The sequence below is a fragment of the Hemicordylus capensis genome, chromosome 2, assembly GCF_027244095.1.
Source record: "Hemicordylus capensis ecotype Gifberg chromosome 2, rHemCap1.1.pri, whole genome shotgun sequence".
NCBI lineage: Eukaryota > Metazoa > Chordata > Lepidosauria > Squamata > Cordylidae > Hemicordylus > Hemicordylus capensis.
The window spans coordinates 68,696,232-68,716,433 of record NC_069658.1 but is presented as its reverse complement, the minus strand read 5'-3'; the positions used below and the strand labels follow the sequence as shown (position 1 = coordinate 68,716,433).

Sequence of the window (20,202 nt, the reverse complement as noted above, 5' to 3'; positions counted from 1 at the left end):
CCCTTCCCACATACAGTGCACATGTGAGGGATTTAGCAGGATTGAGTGCCTGCTAGCTGCACCCCTGCACTGATGTAGTACGGGTCATACACTGCCATTGGCCATATCCCCTTATGGTGAGTATATTTAGTATGTGTGTGCAAAGTGGAGCACAAGCCGGCTGGGCTGCTTTCCTCATGCATTTGCAGTGTACAGAAGAGAAACTGTCTGAAAAGAGCTACTGTTCCAACCAAACCACTCTGGCACTTCAAACGCAAAGGACTACAGCCAAGAAAGCTCTGCTGCAGGTCTTGCAGCTCTGCCTGAAGATGTGAAAGGTTCCATAAAGACCAACAGAGCTTTCCCAAATGGTGATATAATGCAGCTTCGCTTCATTTAGACTGGGGGAGGGGTAGTTCATATGAGGGAACCATTCAGAACTACCTCAGAACAGTGGTGGAAGGTGCCATCCATACAGCCCATGACATTATTCACCTTTTTTCCAGACGATTCGCAGTTACTGTGCATTGTATGCATCCCCAAAAAGCATCACTTTGGTGCAGTGCCCAAAATGGCTTAACTTGAGGCATTTCCTACCTCAGTAAAGCTGCCCATTTGGGAAGTCCCTCAGACACACATCAAGCCCCTCCCACTCCTCTTTTCCCTCCATTGCTGTCCTTGCGTGCATATGCTTTGGAATTGGAAAGCCCAGGCCTCTGGAACCAACCCAGAAATTCCCCCTCTTCCTTACCTTCCATAAGCCATAGGATGTCATCACATGACCATAATGTGTAAAGTGTACACAAGTACAGATCTGTACACAGGTACAGTTATTCAACAGTTGAACACAGGTACAACAGAGCACTGCCTATCTGTACCATGCATTTGTGGGGCTGGTAGCCAGGCTCTTTTAAAATGGACACAGATACTGTCATTCACACAAAAAACATATAGATGTGTACAGACACCCGTATGCACATAGAACATGGGACTGAATAAGGGCCATGCCATGCCACATACAAAGAGTGGAATCTGCTGCAAATCAGAGTTAACAATTTAGATTTCATAGCTTTTCTCTTGTAAAGAGAAGCAAAGCATCCATCAACAATCTAAATTGCCCACTTGTGACTTAGGCCACACTTTTCAGCCACATCAGCGAACAATGAAAAGTAGACTCTGCTACCTAGAGGGACCTGAAGGGCAAGAAATATGTTTTGCAAAATGTACCCAGAATAGCTTGAGCAAATGAGCTCTCCTAACTATTCCAAGGCAAGGGAAAATGTTCCCCAAACTGCCTGGGGAAAATATTGCTTCTCAGACCACAGTGGGTTATATATGCATGTAACATTAACTGTAGTGGCTGCCATGATACACACAGCCTTACAAGGTAAAGCAAGAGCTCCATTCTTGCAAGTAGCCTAAAAAATAGGTGCAGGCGACAAGGCTTGCCTTGCAAATGCAGTGTGGAGGGAGAGGGGTGCAAAGGCAATTTTTCCCCTCCCCTCCCCTCCTCACAAAAGCCCTTTTTGTTGCCAGAAATATGTCCCTGAGGACTGCACAGCTGCACATCATGTCAGCCATTGTCTCTTTGGAGTTCATATTATCAACACATCCCTACATGTGTTGGGATGTGTTGGAAGTGCCAATACACTGGCACTTCCCAGTGTATTGCACAGAGTGCCACATGTATGACTATTTGCCCCATGGGCAGAAGTCATGGGTTTGTGCTTGGTGCAAGGAGCTCCTGGCTCTCAGGGAACAAATCTGTTCCCTTGAGACCAAGGTGGCAGATCTGGAGAAGCTCAGAGAGACAGAGAGGCATGTGGACAAGACCTTCAGGGATGTGATAGAGGCATCCCACTCCAGGGCTGGTAGCTCCTCTGCTGTCAGGGAGAATAAAGGTCTTGGGCAAGGAGGACATCGGTCTGAGGAAGAGGGAAATGCTCCTTTAGAAGGGACCCCTTCCGTGGATGATGAGCCCATATCCTCTCGCACAGGGGATACTCCTCTGGGGGGTGGGGGCCTCCTTGTAGTTGGTGATTCGATCATTAGAGGGATAGAGAGATGGGTTTGTGACACGTGTGTTGACCGCACGGTGACTTGCCTGCCTGGTGCAGACATTACGCAGTGTCTAGACAGACTTCTAGGCAGTGCTGGGAAGGAGACAGCTATCGTGGTGCACGTCGGCACCAATGATGTGGGGAAATGCAGTCAGGAGGTCCTGGAAGCCAAATTTAGGCTGATAGGTAGCATTTTGAAGTCCAGGACCCCCAAGGTAGCATTCTCAGAAATGCTACCTGTTCCACACGCAAGTACAGTGAGACAGGCAGAGCTGAGGTGTTTCAATGTGTGGATGAGACGTTGGTGCCGGGAGGAGGGGTTTAGATATGTTAGGCACTGGGACACATTTTGGGGCAAGCAAGGCCTGTACAAAAGGGACGGGCTGCACTTGAACCAAGATGGAACCAGAGTGCTGGCGCTTAAAATCAAAAAGGTTGAAGAGCAGCTTTTAAAATGACACCTGAGGAACAGCCGATGGGAGCTGGGCAGAATCCCGTTTGGCAAAAGCCACCCTTTAAAGTGTGAGGCTGCAAAGAATTCAGATAAAACAGAAGGGGACAGAGCAGAACTTCATAAAGAGCAGATGAGAGCCTGTGCCAGCAGGTCAAAGAGTCAAAAAAATAGCATACATCAGGGGAGAGATTCAGCGTATAGGTGCTTATATGCCAATGCCAGAAGCCTCCGAGCCAAGATGGGTGAGCTGGAGTGCTTGGTTGCTAACGCAGAAATAGATATAGTGGGCATAACAGAAACATGGTGGAACAGTGAGAACCAGTGGGACACTGTTATCCCTGGATATAAACTCTATAGAAAGGACAGGGAGGGACGCCCTGGAGGAGGGGTAGCACTGTATGTTAGAGAAGGGATAGAATCTAACAAGCTAGAAAACCTAGATGGACTGGAGTCCTCCACAGAAACCCTGTGGGTGACTATACAAGGCCGGAAAGGGAACGTGCTACTGGGGACGTGCTATCGCCCTAAGGATCAAAATGCCGACAGTGACTGGGAGTTGCAGGAGGAAATCAGGGAGGCATCAAGGAGAGGCAGGGCTGTAATTATGGGTGATTTCAATTACCCACACATAGACTGGGTAAATTCACATTCAAGTCAGGACAAAGAGGTCAAATTTCTAGATACGCTAAATGACTGTGCCCTAGAACAGTTGGTCATGGAACCAACCAGAGAGAAGGCAACCTTGGATCTAATTCTGAGTGACACCCAGGACCTGGTGCATGACGTCAGTGTCATCGACCCTTTAGGGAACAGTGACCACAGTACCATCAAATTCAGCATACATGCGGGGAGAGAATCACCAAGGATGTCTAACACAGACATTTTGAATTTCAGAAGAGGAAACTTCTCCAAAATGAGGAGTATAGTGAAAAGAAAGCTGAGGGGAGAAATTAGGAGAGTTACTTCGCTCCAGAGTGCATGGAGTTTACTCAAAACCACAATACTAGAAGCCCAGTTAGATTGTATACCCATAAGGAGGAAAGGTACCACTAAGTCCAGGAGGATGCCAGCATGGCTAACGGGTACCGTCAAGGAAGCCATGAAAGGTAAGAAGACTTCCTTCCAAAATTGGAAGGCCTGTCCAAATGAAGAGAACAGAAAGGAACACAAACTCTGGCAAAATAAATGCAAGGTGACAATAAGGGAGGCAAAAAGAGAGTTTGAGGAACATTTAGCCAAAAGTATCAAGGGGAATAACAAAAACTTCTTTAAGTACATCAGAAGCAGGAAACCTGCCAGGGAGGCAGTTGTACCATTAGACAATCAGGGAGTGAAAGGGATTATTAAGGAGGATATGGAGGTTGCAGAGAAGCTGAATGAGTTCTTTGCATCTGTCTTCATGGCAGAGGATACTGAGCATATACCTGTTCCTGAACCAGGCTTTTTAGGGATGGAGGCTAGAGAGCTGAGTCAGATAGAAGTGACAAGGGATGATGTTCTAAACTGTCTGGAAAAACTGAAGCCTAGCAAATCACCAGGGCCGGATGGCATCCATCCAAGAGTCCTCAAAGAACTCAAATGTGAAATTGCCGACCTCCTTGCTAAAATCTTTAACTTATCCCTGCAATCGGGCTCTGTACCAGAGGACTGGAGAGTAGCAAATGTAACACCAATTTTCAAGACGGGATCCAGGGGCAATCCAGGAAATTACAGGCCGGTTAGCCTAGCGTCCATTCCAGGCAAATTGATGGAAAGCATCCTCAAGGATAAAATTGTAAAGCACCTAGAAGAACAGGCCCTGCTGGGAGTGAGCCAGCATGGCTTCCGTAAAGGGAATCTTGCCTCACCAACCTTTTGGACTTCTTTGAGAGTGTCAACGAGTGTGTGGATCAAGGTGATCCAGTTGACATAGTCTACCTGGACTTCCAAAAAGCTTTTGACAAAGTTCCTCATCAAAGACTTCTGAGGAAACTTAGCGGTCATGGGATAAGGGGAAAAGTACATGTGTGGATTGCTAACTGGTTGAAAGACAGGAAACAGAGGGTAGGTATCAATGGAGAGTTTTCACAATGGAGGGAAGTAAGGTCCCCCAGGGATCTGTACTGGGACCGGTGCTTTTTAATTTATTCATAAATGATCTAGAAGCAGGGGTAAGCAACAATGTGGCCAAATTTGCAGATGATACCAAACTCTTCCGGGTAGTGAAATCCAAAACGGATTGTGAGCAGCTCCAAAAGGATCTCTCCAAACTGGGGGAGTGGGCGACAAAATGGCAAATGCGGTTCAATGTTAGCAAGTGTAAAGTGATGCACATTGGGATGAAAAACCCCAACTTCAAGTATATGCTGATGGGATCTGAGCTGTCAGTGACGGACCAGAAGAGGGATCTTGGGGTTGTGGTGGACAGCTTGTTGAAAGTGTCGACTCAATGTGCGGCAGCTGTGAAAAAGGCAAATTCCATGCTAGGGATCATTAGAAAGGGGATTGAAAATAAAACAGCTAACATTATAATGTCCTTATACAAAACTATGGTGTGACCACACTTGGAGTACTGCGTACAATTCTGGTCACCATATCTTAAAAAGGACATTGTTGAACTGGAGAAGGTACAGAAGAGGGCAACCAAGATGATCAGGGGCCTAGAGCACCTTTCTAATGAGGCAAAACTACAACACCTGGGGCTTTTTAGTTTAGAAAAAAGACGACTGCAGGGAGACATGATAGAGGTCTATAAAATCATGCATGGTGTGGAGAAAATGGAGAGAGAGAGATTCTTTTCCCTCTCACACAACACTAGAACCAGGGGTCACTCCATGAAATTGATTGCCAGGAGGTCTAGGACCAACAAACGGAAGTACTTTTTCACACAACGCGTGATCCACTTGTGGAACTCTCTGCCACAGGATGTGGTGACAGCCAACAACCTGGATGGCTTTAAGAGGGGTTTGGATGACTTCATGGAGGAAAGGTCTATCAATGGCTACTAGTCGGAGGGCTGTGGGCCACCTCCAGCCTCAAAGGCAAGATGTCTCTGAGTACCAGTTGCAGGGGAGTAATGGCAGGAGAGAGGGCACGCCCTCAACTCCTGTCTGTGGCTTCCAGCGGCATCTGGTGGGCCACTGTGCGAAACAGGATGCTGGTCTAGATGGGCCTTGGGCCTGATCCAGCAGGGCTGTTCTTATGTTTCTTATGTACATAAGGGCAATTTTTCCATTCTGTTGCAGACAGTGCCGCTGAAGAAGCAGGGCTTCAAATTGGAGATATGGTGATGGCTGTCAATGGCACCGATGTCACCAGCATGCCACATTCAGAAGCTGCAACTCTGGCAAGGAAAGGTAAGGATGTCCTTTTGGTGAAATGTTTCATTTATGGCATCTCTCGGAACTCGAATGTCTTTCAAATCGAATCTCCCTTTTCCTTACTCCTTGATATGGACTGCTCATTATGAAGGAGGGTTTCTTCACTTGCTCTTATCTTTTCTCAAACGCTTGCACATTGGGCCTGCACCTGAGGAGGCACTGCTGCTGCTTCGTACCTAGTGGTGGCGTCTCTGCCACCCACCACCACTGCTCCTTCTTCTCCTCCTATCCTCATCTCCCTAAGAACATCTCCACTCTAGGAGCATCCACCACCACACTCCCCCTTCTGCTCCATTACCCCCTTCCCTTTTTAAATTCACAGTGTGTGGGAAGAGGAGAAGCAGCAGTAGGTTCAGGAAGGTGTAGGCAGATAGCAATGGCAGCCCTTGCCCACTACGCTCAGTCTGCCTCATGGACAAGCCAGCCCTGCCTTCAAGCCTCCACCACTTCTTTTAACCGTGGGTAGAACTCCACCACCATTCTAATAATAATAATAACTCCTTTCTAAGATCTTCACCCTGCCCAAACCCCAACCCGTCCACATCCATGTAAGTGGCAATTCCTGAGTTTAACTCATCTTTACCTTCTCCAAAGTACAGTTTGTGCAGCCACTCCTGGCTATATCAAAAATTATTTTCCACAACCTAGCAACTTTCTCCCGGTCCACAATAGCCACCCTTCAGGAGTAGCAGACATGCACTTACTCTAGAAAGGGTTCATATGAGCAGACAAATGAAGCTGCCTCATACAGGAGAACCCTGTTGTCCGTGAGGGTTCTGTTCTCCACTTCGACTGCGGATAACAGAACCACGGATAACGGAGCATTCAGTAAATGGAAAGGGGGGTTAGGTTCCCGGAAGCTGCAACCCCCCCCCCAAAGGTGGAAAAGGGCAAAAATAATGTAAATAAAGTGGCCTACCATGCTTCGCAGGTCTGCAGCTGTCCTGCAATGCCCCCCAAGAGTCCAAAATCTGACAATTTTTGCGGGGGGGAATGGTTACTTCTTTTAAACAAATGAGCCACAAAATTGCTCCTTTCCTTAAAATGGTGGCTGGTCATTTCCAGCCACCCCAAAACTGTGGATATGCGAAATTAACCCTTTGTTGACTCTCCCTCCACCCCGATATATACTGAGGTCAGGTCCGCAAATGGCGAGGTTCACCTGTACTGTGTCAGACCATTGGTCTGTCTAGCTCAGTATTATCTACACTAAATGGCAGCAGCTCTCCAGGGTTTCAGAGAGAGAGGTCCCTTCCAGCCAGACCTGGGGAGGCCAGGAATAAAATCCAGAACATTTTGTATGCAAGGCATGTGCTCTAACACTGAGATATGGGCCCTATCACAGTGTGCCCTACGATTACAGCCTGTGTTTCCAAGCAGAGCACAACTGCTAAAAAATATAAAGGACCTGCAGCTAGGCACTTTAAAATTGCAGATTAAGGTTAACGTTGGTGGTTCTGAGCTGGTCAAATAGCCCATATGAGGCAGTGAACAGGATCCTCAGTGGTAGGATATTAGAAATCAGCATTGGCACAGGGACAACAATAGTTACTAGACCAGCAACAAATACTGTAGAAGGACAGAGGAATAACTTTGATGACACAAGGACAGAAACTGCTGCTATGAATGGGGTGAGGAGGGGAGAGAGAGCGAGAGAGCTGGTCATGCAGTAGCAAGCAAGCATGAATTGTTCCCTTTTCTGAGTAGGGTTCACTTTGGTTCGCACTTGGATGGGTAACTACAGTGAGGGAAATAAGTATTTGATCCCCTGCTGATTTTGTCCGTTTGCCCTCTGACACAGAAATGACCAGGCTATAATTGGAATGGTAGGTTTACTGTAGCTGTGAGAGACAGAATAACAACAAACAAACCCACAAAAGCCCAGTGCCCAAAAGTCAGTGATGGATTTGCATTGTAGTGAGGGAAATAAGTATTCGATCCCTTCACAAAAGATGTCTTAGTACTTGGTGGCAAAACCCTTGTTGGCAATCACAGAGTTCAGACGTTTCTTGTAGTTGGCCACCGGGTTTGCACACAACCCAGGAGGGATGTTGTCCCACTCCTCTTTGCAGATCCTCTCCAAGTCAGAAAGGTTTCGAGGCTGAAGTTTGGCAACCCGAACCTTTAGCTCCCTCCACAGATTTTCTATGGGATTAAGGTCTGGAGACTGGCTGGGCCACTCCAGGACCCTCATGTGCTTCTTCTTGAGCCACTCCTTTGTTGCCTTGGCTGTGTGTTTTGGGTCATTGTCATGCTGGAATACCCATCCACGACCCATTCTCAATGCCCTGGCTGAGGGAAGGAGGTGCTCACCCCAGATCTGATGGTACATGGTCCCGTCCATCGTCCCTTCGATGCGGTGAAGGTGTCCTGTCCCCTTAGCAGAAAAACACCCCCAAAGCATAATGTGTCCACCTCCATGTTTGACAGTGGGGATGGTGTTCTTGGGCTCATAGGCAGCATTCCTCCTCCTCCACACACGGCAAGTTGAGTTGATGCCAAAGAGCTCGATTTTGGTCTCATCTGACCACAACACTTTCGCCCAGTTCTCCTCTGGATCATTCAGATGTGCATTGGCAAACTGCAGACGGGCCTGTACATGTGCTGCCTTGAGCAGGGGGACCTTGCGGGCACTGCAAGATTTCAGTCCTTCACGGCGTAGTGTGTTACCAATTGTTTTCTTGGTGACTATGGTTCCAGCTGCCCTGAGATCATTGACAAGTTCCCCCTGTGTACTTCTGGGCTGCTTTGTCACCGTTCTCATGATCATTGCAACTCCACGAGGTGAGATCTTGCATGGAGCCCCAGACCGAGGGAGACTGACAGTTATTTTGTGTTTCTTCCATTTGCGAGTTATCGTGCCAACTGTAGTCACCTTCTCACCAAGCTGCTTGGCGATAGTCTTGTAGCCCAGTCCAGCCTTGTGCAGGTCTACAACCTTGTCCCTGACGTTCTTCGACAGCTCTTTGGTCTTGGGCATGGTGGTGAGTTTGGAAGCTGAGTGATTGCTTGCTTCTATGGACAGGTGTCTTTTATACAGGTACTGTAACAAGCTGGGATTAGGAACACTCCCTTACAGAGGGTGTTCCTCATCTCAGCTCGTTACCTGCATATAGTGAAAAGACACCTGGGAGCCTGAAATCTTGCTGGTTGATAGGGGATCGAATACTTATTTCCCTCACTACAATGCAAATCCTTCGCTGACTTTTGGGCACTGGGCTTTTGAGGGTTTGTTTGTTGTTATTCTGTCTCTCACAGCTACAATAAACCTACCATTCCAATTATAGCCTGGTCATTTCTGTGTCAGAGGGCAAACGGACAAAATCAGCAGGGGATCAAATACTTATTTCCCTCTCTGTACATGAGAGTGTGGTCTGCTGTTAAGAGATGGGGCCACGGCTCAGTAGTAGAGCATCTGCTGGCATGCAGAAGCTTCCAGGTTCAATCCCTGACAAGTCCAGGTTGGGCTGGAAAAGACTCTTAACCTGTAACTCTGTAAAAGGCAGCTTCCAATGTTCCTATGATGCTGGCTGTCTACTGTGAGACATAAAATGCCACTCAACATTTTTTAGATCAAGAAAGCAATGTAGATCAGATAGAAATGCATAGGAAGGAACTTTGAGCATGCTGTCGTCTTAGCTGTATGTAAAATGATACACTGGCCAATAACTGATTGGTTTTTCTTAGTAAGTTCTTTCTGTAACTGAAAGAAAAGAGCACAACTAAGAGAACTAAAACAAAACAAAACAAAAACCCCACCAAAAAACAATTGGAATTTCTCCTCTGAGAGAGATTGAAAGTACAACAGATTCGATATTTTTTGTCTTTAGAGAGCATGACTGCCTATGAATTGTTTCACTCCACTACGTGGGGAAAGCTGACTTTGACAGTATGGGCAAGTTACTTTGGACATATGGAGACTGATGGAGCAATAAGGTGACAGTGATCCAAGAGGAAGGTCTGGGTTAGATAAAAGACCCTCATTTTCTCTCTGTGCCAGCTACTAATACTGTTATCTTCTCATAGTATCACTTAAATCTGGGCCAAAATGTCAGGTGGAAAGAGCACATTTAGCAATATTGCTTTTGGGGCCCATGCCTTGAAGACAGATGGATCCTGACAGTAGCCTCCAAGACATCAATCTGCTATTCATGTCTGGTGGATTTTCTTCAGGAGGAAAATTCATAGCTGGCTCAAAGAACACATTAGCCCTGTCTGCATTACAGAAGTGCGACAAATATATTATTTAATGGGTAGGGCCATTTTCTACACCAGAAACAACAGGGGAAGTCTAGGATGTATAATTGTTAAGATTTTTGTTGTAATCCACTTTGAAATGTGTTTTAAATTTAAAAATATATAATTTTGATTGCAAGTAAATCAAATTGAAAGTACTCTGAACTTCTCCTTAATATGGCTTTGATAGGATTAAGAGAATTTTAATTAGTAAAAATTATTTCACAATATTTCACACTTTTAATTAGATACTGTTTAAACAGTCTAGTGGTTTTTAATAGTTTTAACGTTTAAAATTTTAAATTATTGTAAAGTTTTAACCTTTTTTATTTGTTGTTTATATTGTTTTGTTGTAAACCACACAAAGACTTGCGTTTTGGGTGGTATACAAATATGTTAAATAAATAAATAAATAAATAAATAAATAAAATATGCTGACATATTTCATCCTGTCTGAATATTACCAAAGTCAAATTTCCCTCTAAAGAATATTCATATTAAGCTATTAATAGCTTAATTTTCCCCCAAAATACTGCTGTCATTCAGAAATCATTCTTTTTAATAAGAATGTTAATATTCAAATTAAAATAATGACTTTTGAAAGACAGTAATGCACTTTGAAAATATGTTTAAGCTATGTATTTTTAGAGGGACATTTGAATTTGAAATATCATTAAGACTTGGGGGAAAGAGCAGTGAAAATCCATCCATATTCAGGTTGTGTGACCATTGTAAAATGGAAGGTTTGAAAGGAAAGCTTAACATATTGTCAGAACAATAGTATTTTAGTATCATCTTGGGCTAATTTTGGTTAGCCAGTCAAAGGACAAATTGACTATCATAATAAAGGAGCCATTCTAAATCCAGGTCAGAGGGGTGTCTTGAAGCACAGTATTTGGGTTGGACCTGTGGAATGATGAATACCATAATTGTAAGTAACCAAAAGTATTTAAGACAAGAAAATCAAATTTTAGCAGGGGGTTTCAGGGCTATATGACTGTTTATATGTCTCATTATGAATTTGATAGGGTTATTTTACTTGTTACAGCTGTCCCATGAAACCTGGTTAAATCCTTAAGAAGCTTTTTTTGACAATATGGTCATGAAGTTATGATAATATTTCCTCAGAAAAAATCGAACAAGGAGGCTTCATAAATTTTTCCTATAGTTCCTGTTCATTTCTTGTATCATGGGGCATAGAAGAGTGCTCTTTTTAATTTCACAGACTTGCTTTTAATTTACTATTATTTACTTATTTTTTTTGGGGGGGGGGAATTCAGGTCCAGATGTCTTGACCTTGCTGGTTGGCTCCGATATAAGCCGTTGTCCCAACACCCCTCGTCCAACATGTCGAGGTTACCTACACAAACGGACCCAGTCAGGAATTCTGAAGGGCTGGAGGAAAAGATGGTTTGTGTTAAAACATGATGGTTGCCTTTACTACTACAAACACAAAAAGGTAAGACATATGCCTAGTTGGATTGTCTTAAGAGATTCATACAAATCTAACAGATTTAACGTAGGAGTATATTGGTTGGTTTGATATATATATATATTCTACCAAAGTTAGCCTTAGGATATGCAGAACTCAGTGCAAGGAGTAGAGAAATTTCCTGTAGAGCAATCGCAGCTGCCTACCATATTTGGTGGATATGGATGCAATTTAAGCTTAAGGCAAAAAAGGATCTGGAATAGTTGTAGATAAACATCAAAAACAAAAAAGCTATCAGGATTGACTGTCTTATTTCTTACAGAATGTGTTTCATTTAAGAACTTTTTTTTTCCTCAAGAGAATTTTGAAATCCTAAGAACCCATTTAGTACAATTCCATGCCAACTAAAGAACTGTCTTTCTCAGGGGAATTTTGAAATCTAAGAAGCAACTCAATACAACTCCATGCAAACTAAAGAACCAGATTCTTTAAATGCTCTCCAGCTTGCATGGAATTGTATTCAGCTGTTCCTTCGTTTTCAAAATTCCCTTGAAAAAGATTTCTTAAAGCATGTTGGAAACATCTATAATAAATAGTAAAGAGACCTCTTCCTGGAGTTTTGAAGAGCCACTGCCCATCAGAGCCGACTGCACTGGATTAGACAGATGAATGGCCGGACTTAGTGCAAAGCTGTTTCATGTTAGGAGTGTGCTAGGAGAAAAATCTTTCAATTTTTTATACTCACTCCTCTCCATTTGTAGCATTATTCTTCCAGTGATATATGCACATTCATTTTGAGGAGCATCTGCTTGCATCCTGTTTGTTTCATAACTTTCCATTTGTTTTTGCCTCTGTGCAACTACCTCCTGGCAACCGCCATATTATTTTCCCACATTGCCCTGGACGCAGCATCATCACAAGACAGTGTGAGCAAAAAGTGTTAGCTACCAGTAGAGGGCACTGTTTCAAGCCACCATAGAATATTGTAGTTGGAATGGACCTTGCAGGCCTTCTAGTCCAGCCTCCTGCTCAGTGTAAGGAACTACGAGCATCCCTGACAGATGATCATTCAGCCTCTGTTTAAAAACCATCCAACCAAACGAATATTTATATACCACTTTTCAACAAAAGTTCTCAAAGCGATTGACATAGAGAAAATAATAAATAAGATGGATCTCTGTCCCCCAAAGCAGCAACCACTGGAGGAATGCTGTGTTGGGGCTGGATAGGGCAGTTGCAAGCCGACTGTTGCACTGTAGAACAACTCTAACGGGAAATTCTTCCTAATGCCTATTTCCTGGCAGAAACCATTGTATTTACTCACACTACTCCAGGATGATGCTGAGTAAAATAAAATGGCAGCCCCCAGGAGGTGGCTACACAGAGAGCTCCTGTGCCAGAAAACGTAAACCACACCCCATTCCAGAGGAGTTACAAAGGGGTTTCTGAAAAACATACCCATGCTTAACACTTTTGAACCTTACGTTTGTAACAGTTCCCTGAAATTCCAATGCTTATTTCAAACTGTATCCAGCAGGTGGAGTACTTGAATCATTAATATTTTTCAGAGTACTGGAAACTTTGTGTGGCCCTTAGCAAGATTTTCTTAGAACTGGTGTATTTTAGCTCATATTGCATTTGCTTTGCATGACATGTATTTTTACAAAAGTTAACATACAAGTTGATGATTTATGTCATTGTTATTAGCAAAGGTGGGGGGGGTCATGAATTTGTAATACGAATACATATTTTAGCTAGACTATTTATTACTTTTTTAAAAAAGAAACATGTTAATCATGCCCTTCCTCCAAGTGAAAAGACCAGAAAGCTGTCATCTGAGCATGCACTGAGGAAGGAGCTCAAAACACAGAAAATGGGTGTTACTTAAAAATTTATTTAAGATGGGTCTTCAGAGTATAAACAAAAGGCTATGTGGGAAAGGTAGCTTTTTTGAAGAAGGATTTGAAGAAAGGGTGATGGGTGGCACCATGTACATTATGAGGCAGTTCCATCTATAGGATGTGTAGAAGGATGTGCCATTGCTGGGAAAACTTCTGGCAATATATCAAATTAAGGGGGGTTACAGACTACAAACCTTCTAGTTTGGTTCATTTTTTATCTTTCCTAATATTTCTAGTTTCCTTTTTCTGGATCTAGACTTTTGAAGTATATCCAGAATATTACCTTCACTTTTTTTAGCTTCTCCTTTGAGTTATTTGTTTTCACTCCTTTTGCCTACAGAAATAACCTCCCAACTATAGAGTAATGTAAAGCCAATGACGTGTAGCTTATCAGTGTGGAATATTGAATCAGGAACAGACTTATTTGGTTAGTCTACAGTGCCTGTTCCAAAGGGCATCAAATATTGACATACATGTTCTCTTCTTCCGAGTAGCAGTGATCTTCACTATTTTTCAAACAGGGTCCACTGTGGCAAAAAAAACCCTGAAAAAACTTTTCATATAAGAGCCATTTCCCACTATGCTGACCTCCTCACAGACCCCACTGCTCTCAGTGCTGGGGGGCCCTTTAAGAGAGAGAGAGCCCTTTCTTATGAGTTCTATGGGAAAGCACTGGGAAGGGCTACACTTCCCAGTTCTCTGTGAGCACCTTCCAAGATGGTGCAAGGGCTCAAGAGGGATCCATTTTCCTTATGGATTGCTCTCCACCCACCCACCCACCCCAGCTGCTGGGCAAAGTGTAGCACTGCACAGTGGAAATGTGCACTTCTGCAAGGTGCCAGGAGGCAGGCAAGGTGCAGAATATTCAGTTTTGGCTGGAGCTTCACACAGGCCCAATAAACAATTAGACAGGGAACTGCAGTCAGGACTGATGGGAGCCACCACTGCCTTCCAGACCTTTCAGTGAAGAACATTGGATTATGGTGTCAAATCGAATGTGAGAAAGGAGCAGAAATAAAAAGTCACAAAGCACAGAAATGAGTTTCTTGGCTGTTTACTGGCAGAAATAACCTCCCCAAAATCCTCTATTTTTAATAAGAATGCTTTGTATTTCAGTAGTGCACAAACTCCGTGCCTCTAGGAAGCCCTAAGGCAAAGAATCTGTGCAACTGAGTAGCAAATGACAACTGTGATTTACAAGACAGGAAAATACCATATATTTCATAAGCACGGCAATATTCATTCAGACAATATAGGTCAATAGATCCCAGTATAATAAACTATTAATAGATTGCTTAGCATGTTAGCTGCCCAAAAAAGGTGATTTTAAATTTTATTTTATTTTATTTGTGCATCAACCCAAACTTAAGTTTCTGCATGGTTTGCAACAATATAAAACAAAAATTAAAACCTTAAAACAATTTAAAACTAAAATTCTAGTTAAAAAGACTGAGCAAATAAATGCATCTTTAGAAGCTTTTTAAAAGCTGTCAGAGATGGAGAAGCTCTTATTTCAGCGGGGAGCACGTTCCAAAGTCTCAGGGCAGCAACAGAGGGCCAGTTCCTGAGTAGCCATCAGACGAACTGGTGGCAAATGCAGATGGACTTCTCTGGATGAGCTCAATGAGTGATGGGGCTCATAGTGAAGATGACATTCTTTAAATACCCTGGGCCTAAGCTGTTTAGGGCTTTACAGGTTATAATTAACACTTTGTATTTTGGGGTGGTGATTTCTGGGAGTTTGGGGGTGTTGGGGTGATTGCTGGGGGTTCCCCCTCACTCCTCTCGCTGACTATTGGTGATTTGAAGGGATTCCTGGTGATTTTGGGCTATTTTTAATCTTTTTTCTGTATTTTTTTGGTCTTTTCACAACCACAATTCCCCTAACCCCCTATTCCAATGCTTTTCCATTGCTTGCCAACCACGAATTCACCAACCGCAAGGTTTTCCCAGAATGGAACCCTCAAAATTGGCAAGGAATGACTGTATAAATATCCATCATACAAATATCCGTTGTCGTATTCGTATGTAGATGTTAAAAAGCATTGGAGACAGTATGGAACCCTGGAGAACTCCATAGAAAAGTTCACGTTTTGACGTTTTATGACATCCGAAGTCAATGGTTGACCAGCTTGGGCAGCAGCCAATAGCCCAGGCCATTGAGCCATTAAGGGCCCATACCCCGCCTCCCCCCGAGCCTGGATGGTGGCTGCCAAGAAGCACTTCAAGCTACTGCCAAGCAGGGGCAGAGCAAGGCTCAAGCGAGCCCTGGGACAAACTAAAGATGGCCTTTCCCACCTGCCTTCTCCTTCAGTGAGGCAGGAGGGAAAGAGCAAAGAGCAAGCTGTTACTCAGCTGACAGACACCACCCCCACCCCTGGGGCCTAGGGACATTTATCCCTCTTGTACAATTATAGCTATGCCCCTGCTGCCAAAGTAGACCTCCTCCAAGGCCTTGTGTAGCCTTACATGAGCAACAGTAGTGGTGGCAGCTCAGAATGTTCTGTGGCAGCTATACTGGCATCTGCCATCGTTCTTTGTGCATAATAAAATGCCCCCACCTACAACATTCAATGTAACTGTGGGAGCAGAGGCATGGCACTGTTCATAAAGGAAGATGGCAGGCATTCACTCCTGGGCTCTGCCCTACCCCCACAGGATCACACACACACACACACACACACACACACACACACACACACACACACAGCCAAGGAAACTCATGAACCTGGCACTGGCCCTGACACAATGTATCTTGTTTTAATCCTTTCTTCTGTAAGCCAGATGCTCGTGATCCAGCAAGGCTGAGCTGCATGCCGAAGCTGTTCTGCCCACACTCTCCTTGCCAAATTAGCAACCATATGTCCAACTGGCTGGATGCCCACATTGAACAAGCAGGGCTGCACACGGAGCGTTATTTGCTCAGAAGGAGTGGTGTTTGCTCAGAATCCAACCTACTAAGTTGGATAAGTCGTCAAGGCATTTGGCAGAACAGCCATGAAGGCTGGTGATTTGAGGCTATATTTTATCCTTTTCCTGTATTTTTTTTGGTCTTTTCGCAACCACGATTCCCCTAACCCAGTGGTTAGGGGAATCAAGATTTGGCTTAAAATAAGCCAAATTCTGGGTTACGGCCCATTTGATCCATGGGTATACCCCTTGGGTTCTGGTATCCTTCAGATGACACTTTGCCGATCAACCCCAACACATACAATAAAGACCTTTGTGTGCTGTGAGTGCAGACATCTTCCCTCCCCTCTCAGCACACCAGGGTGTCTCTCTCTCTCTCTCTCTCTCTCTCTCTCTCTCTCTCTCTCTCTCTCTCTCTCTCTCTCTCATCCTGGAGAGGGGGCAGATAATGCTCACTACAAATACTGCTTGTAGATGGGCAGCTTGTCCAAATGTGCCACCCACCACATGATTTGGGGAAATCGCTGTTATGGACAGTGTTCAGTTTTTGGTGAGTGTTTGATCTAAAGTGCACAAAGAGTGGGGAGAGACGTGCGCACTCACAACACATACATTTCGTTGTTGCATGTACTGGGGCTGGTTCAGACAAAGTATAGTCTGACTGGCCCTCCAAAATGTTTTGAAGTCCAGTGAGCCATAAGAAGTAAATAGTAGGACATTTGCTGACTTTAAATTTGCCCATATATACATTGTGTGCTATTTTTTCCTGTCCAGTTGAATGAACTACTGGTTTAAATAAAAGGAGAAAATATTTTAAATCAACTTAATTAATTAATGTCTTAGGTTTTATTCACAGCCCAATTCGTGTGAAATAAATTTTCTGTTTACCACATGTGAACCTTTTGTAGCATTCCACTGGTTCAGCCCCTTATTCTTTTTCTTTCAAGCCTGTTTATTCAGTGCTAAATCCAAGTGCTTTATTTAAAAGGCTTAACTATAAATAGAATTAGATCTGTGCTGTTCCTCCTAGAGATACAACTTGCATTTGCTCTTTATTCTGACAGAGAGCTTTATCTGACAGAGAGCTTTTTTATTCTGACAGAGAGCTTTTTAGGCAGAGCGCTGTACCATTCTTTAAAAGCAATTTACAATCTGATTTAATTTGCAGGGACTCCATTGTCAGAGGAAATGTTTACTAATTAAATACTAAGATTCTGTGTAGCCTCTGGCCCACAAGAGCTTATGCCACACTCAATCTGTTAGTCTTTTAGATGCCACAACTCGCTTAGGCCTCCTTTGTGCTTCTCTCAGTAAAGGATTCACTTTCTTTACTGATGAGAAGCATTAGCTGCATTTGGCGTGCCAGCAAATACTATTAACGTATAAAAGGATATTGCAGTAGTGCAAAGATATTGCACTAGCTAGTTCCATTACATTGGGAGCTTGTATTCCAGACTAGTGTTGCACAGTTCCACAGGGTGCACTAGCAAAAATTCCCCCATAATATTGATGTGATGAAACGTGGATCTCATATGCTTTATTCTTTTAAAGAAAGTATAAAGTCAGCCCAAAGACCTTCCTCTGTTAGAACCACAATTGCTAACCACAGGATAAGTTTTTTTAGATGTATGCCTTTAAAAGTGAGCTGAATCAGAATGTCTTACTCTGCCCACTTCCCAAGGTGTCCCTTGAGAAACTCCCACATACCTTAGAAAAGCTAATAAAGGATTATCTCTTTATTGAAATCAATGGGTTTATACTGGCAAGATACACAGCCAGTTTAACAATGTGAGAGAAACTGTAAGGCTTCATCTTACACTATTGAACAAGGTTTATTTATTTATAAACTTTTTTTTTGTTATTTTTGCCCAGGACGACATATATGGCTAAAAAATACCCTAAAGATTCGATATAATAAATACTGAATATACCCTAAAGATGAAATATAATGAAGCCTAGGTCTGTGTATTTATAACATGCATTACACTGGACTTTTATTATATTGTATACTAATACAATACAGAATGTTATATGTCCAAGTTCAGTTTCTAAAATATTTATTTGCTATGTTGGCATCCTCCTGTCTTTCTTCCAAGGAGCTCAAAGTTGCATTTTAGCCTCACAAGAGCAGTGCAGGGGCACACCTAGGTAATTTTGAAGCTTGGACCTGAAGGGCTTCGGAGGCCCACCTCCCACTTAAGGGCTTGGAGGGGCAAGTCTAATCTCTTTGAGGGGTACCTTTTAAATGTCTACCGCTGTGCAGAGGGGACAGAGGTGGCCACTCAAGGGGAGACCAAGGTGGGGGAGGTGGTGGCAAGAGCTTGGTCTCCCCTCGAGTGGCCGCCCCGGCACCCCCTTCCCTGCCACGCAGCGTCGGATGGTTAATTTTTTTAAAAAAAGATTTAACTGGTATGGCAGGTGCAGGGCAGTGGCAGGGCAGCAGCGGGGCTCTGGGGAGGCCCCCCAAAACATTTGGAGCCCCCCCCCGGAGGCAGGAGGCCACGGACCTAATCCCCAAGGTCCGTGGCTAAATCCACCTCTGGCTCAGTGGTAGAGCATCTGCTTTGCATGCAGATGGTCCCAGTTTCAGTCCCTAATATCTCCAGGTCGGCTTGGAAAAAATTTCTGCCTGAAATCTTGGAAAGCCGCTGCAGGTCAGTGTAGACAATACTGAGCTAGATGGACCGATAGTCTATGTAATTATGTAGTTGGGGCTGGGGACAACAATGTACTGTAGACAATGCTGAGTTAGATGGAGCAATAGTCTGAACTTGGGATAAGGCAGCTTCGTATGTTCAGCACCACAATTACTCTTTAGGGGATGGGGCCGAAGCTCAGCAGTAGAGCATCTGTTTTGCATGCAGAGGATCCCAGGTTCAGTCCCTGCATCTCCAGGTAGCACGGAAAAGGACTCCTGCCTTTGGAGAGCCATTACCAGTAAGTGCAGACAATACTGAGCCAGGGGCGAAGCTAGGGGAAAAGGGGCCCATGTTCATCCCTCTCCCTGGCAGCCCTTTGGAGTGAGGGAGATAATGAAGCAAAGAGGGAGGGGTGCAGCTGGAGGGCCCTCAGGAGCTGGGGGCCCCAGGTTCTTTGAACTCATCCACTTAATTAAAGCTACGTCTCTGTACTGAGCTAGACAGACTGACGCGGTATAAGGCAGCTTCCTATGTTCCCAAAAGTAGTGTAAAGTTGAGATGGAACAACTTCCCCAGAGCCATCCCATGAACACTAAAAGCAACGTTTTCAGGGGCATAGCAAAGTTGAGGGTGACCCTGGGATGAGATTTGAGGGTGAGCCTACTGCTGCCCCACCTTCACTGCCCTCCTCACACCTTCTCAGCCTGCTGGCCTGCCTTTCCTGGTGTTGCCTACTTGTTGGGGCCAAGAACTGTATTTGGCACCCCTGCACCGGCCGTGCTGATGTGGTCTTGTTATGTCAGTGCAACTGCACTGCAATGAATTAGGTCAGCATGGCAAAATCAGGCACCTCTGAAGTGTCTCAGGGATGCCACACAAAGAAAGATGACATGAGGGGTAAGCCACAGGGGCAGCCCCCTGAATCCAGCAGCTTGGGAACATCACACACACACACACACACACACACACACACACACACACGCCTGAGGGTTTTCCCCCCTTAGGAGACAATAGTATGACTTCTGCCTTGTAGATTAGGAACTTATGAAGCTGCCTTATACCACTAAATTGGACCATTGCTCTATATTGGTCAGTATTGTCTACCCTGACTAGAAGTAGTGCGCCAGGGCTTCATAGGCTCTCCCCAAACCTACCAAGGAATATGCCAGGGCTTAAACCTGGAACCTTTTGTAAATAAAATGTGTGTTCTGCAATTGATCTATGGCCCTTAC

At 44.3% G+C, this 20,202-nt stretch overlaps 1 protein-coding gene across 6 annotated transcripts in view; it reads left to right on the top strand.

Moving 5' to 3' along the window:
* The window catches only part of LOC128347416 (uncharacterized), a 69,549-nt gene that overhangs the window by 37,598 nt on the left and 11,749 nt on the right, over positions 1-20,202 (top strand). For all 6 annotated transcript variants that reach the window (XM_053302000.1, XM_053301997.1, XM_053301998.1 and 3 more), the window contains 2 exons: positions 5,718-5,828; positions 11,369-11,547. In XM_053302000.1, coding sequence (XP_053157975.1) covers positions 5,718-5,828; positions 11,369-11,547 — 290 coding nt within the window. The remainder of the gene's footprint in view (positions 1-5,717; positions 5,829-11,368; positions 11,548-20,202) is intronic.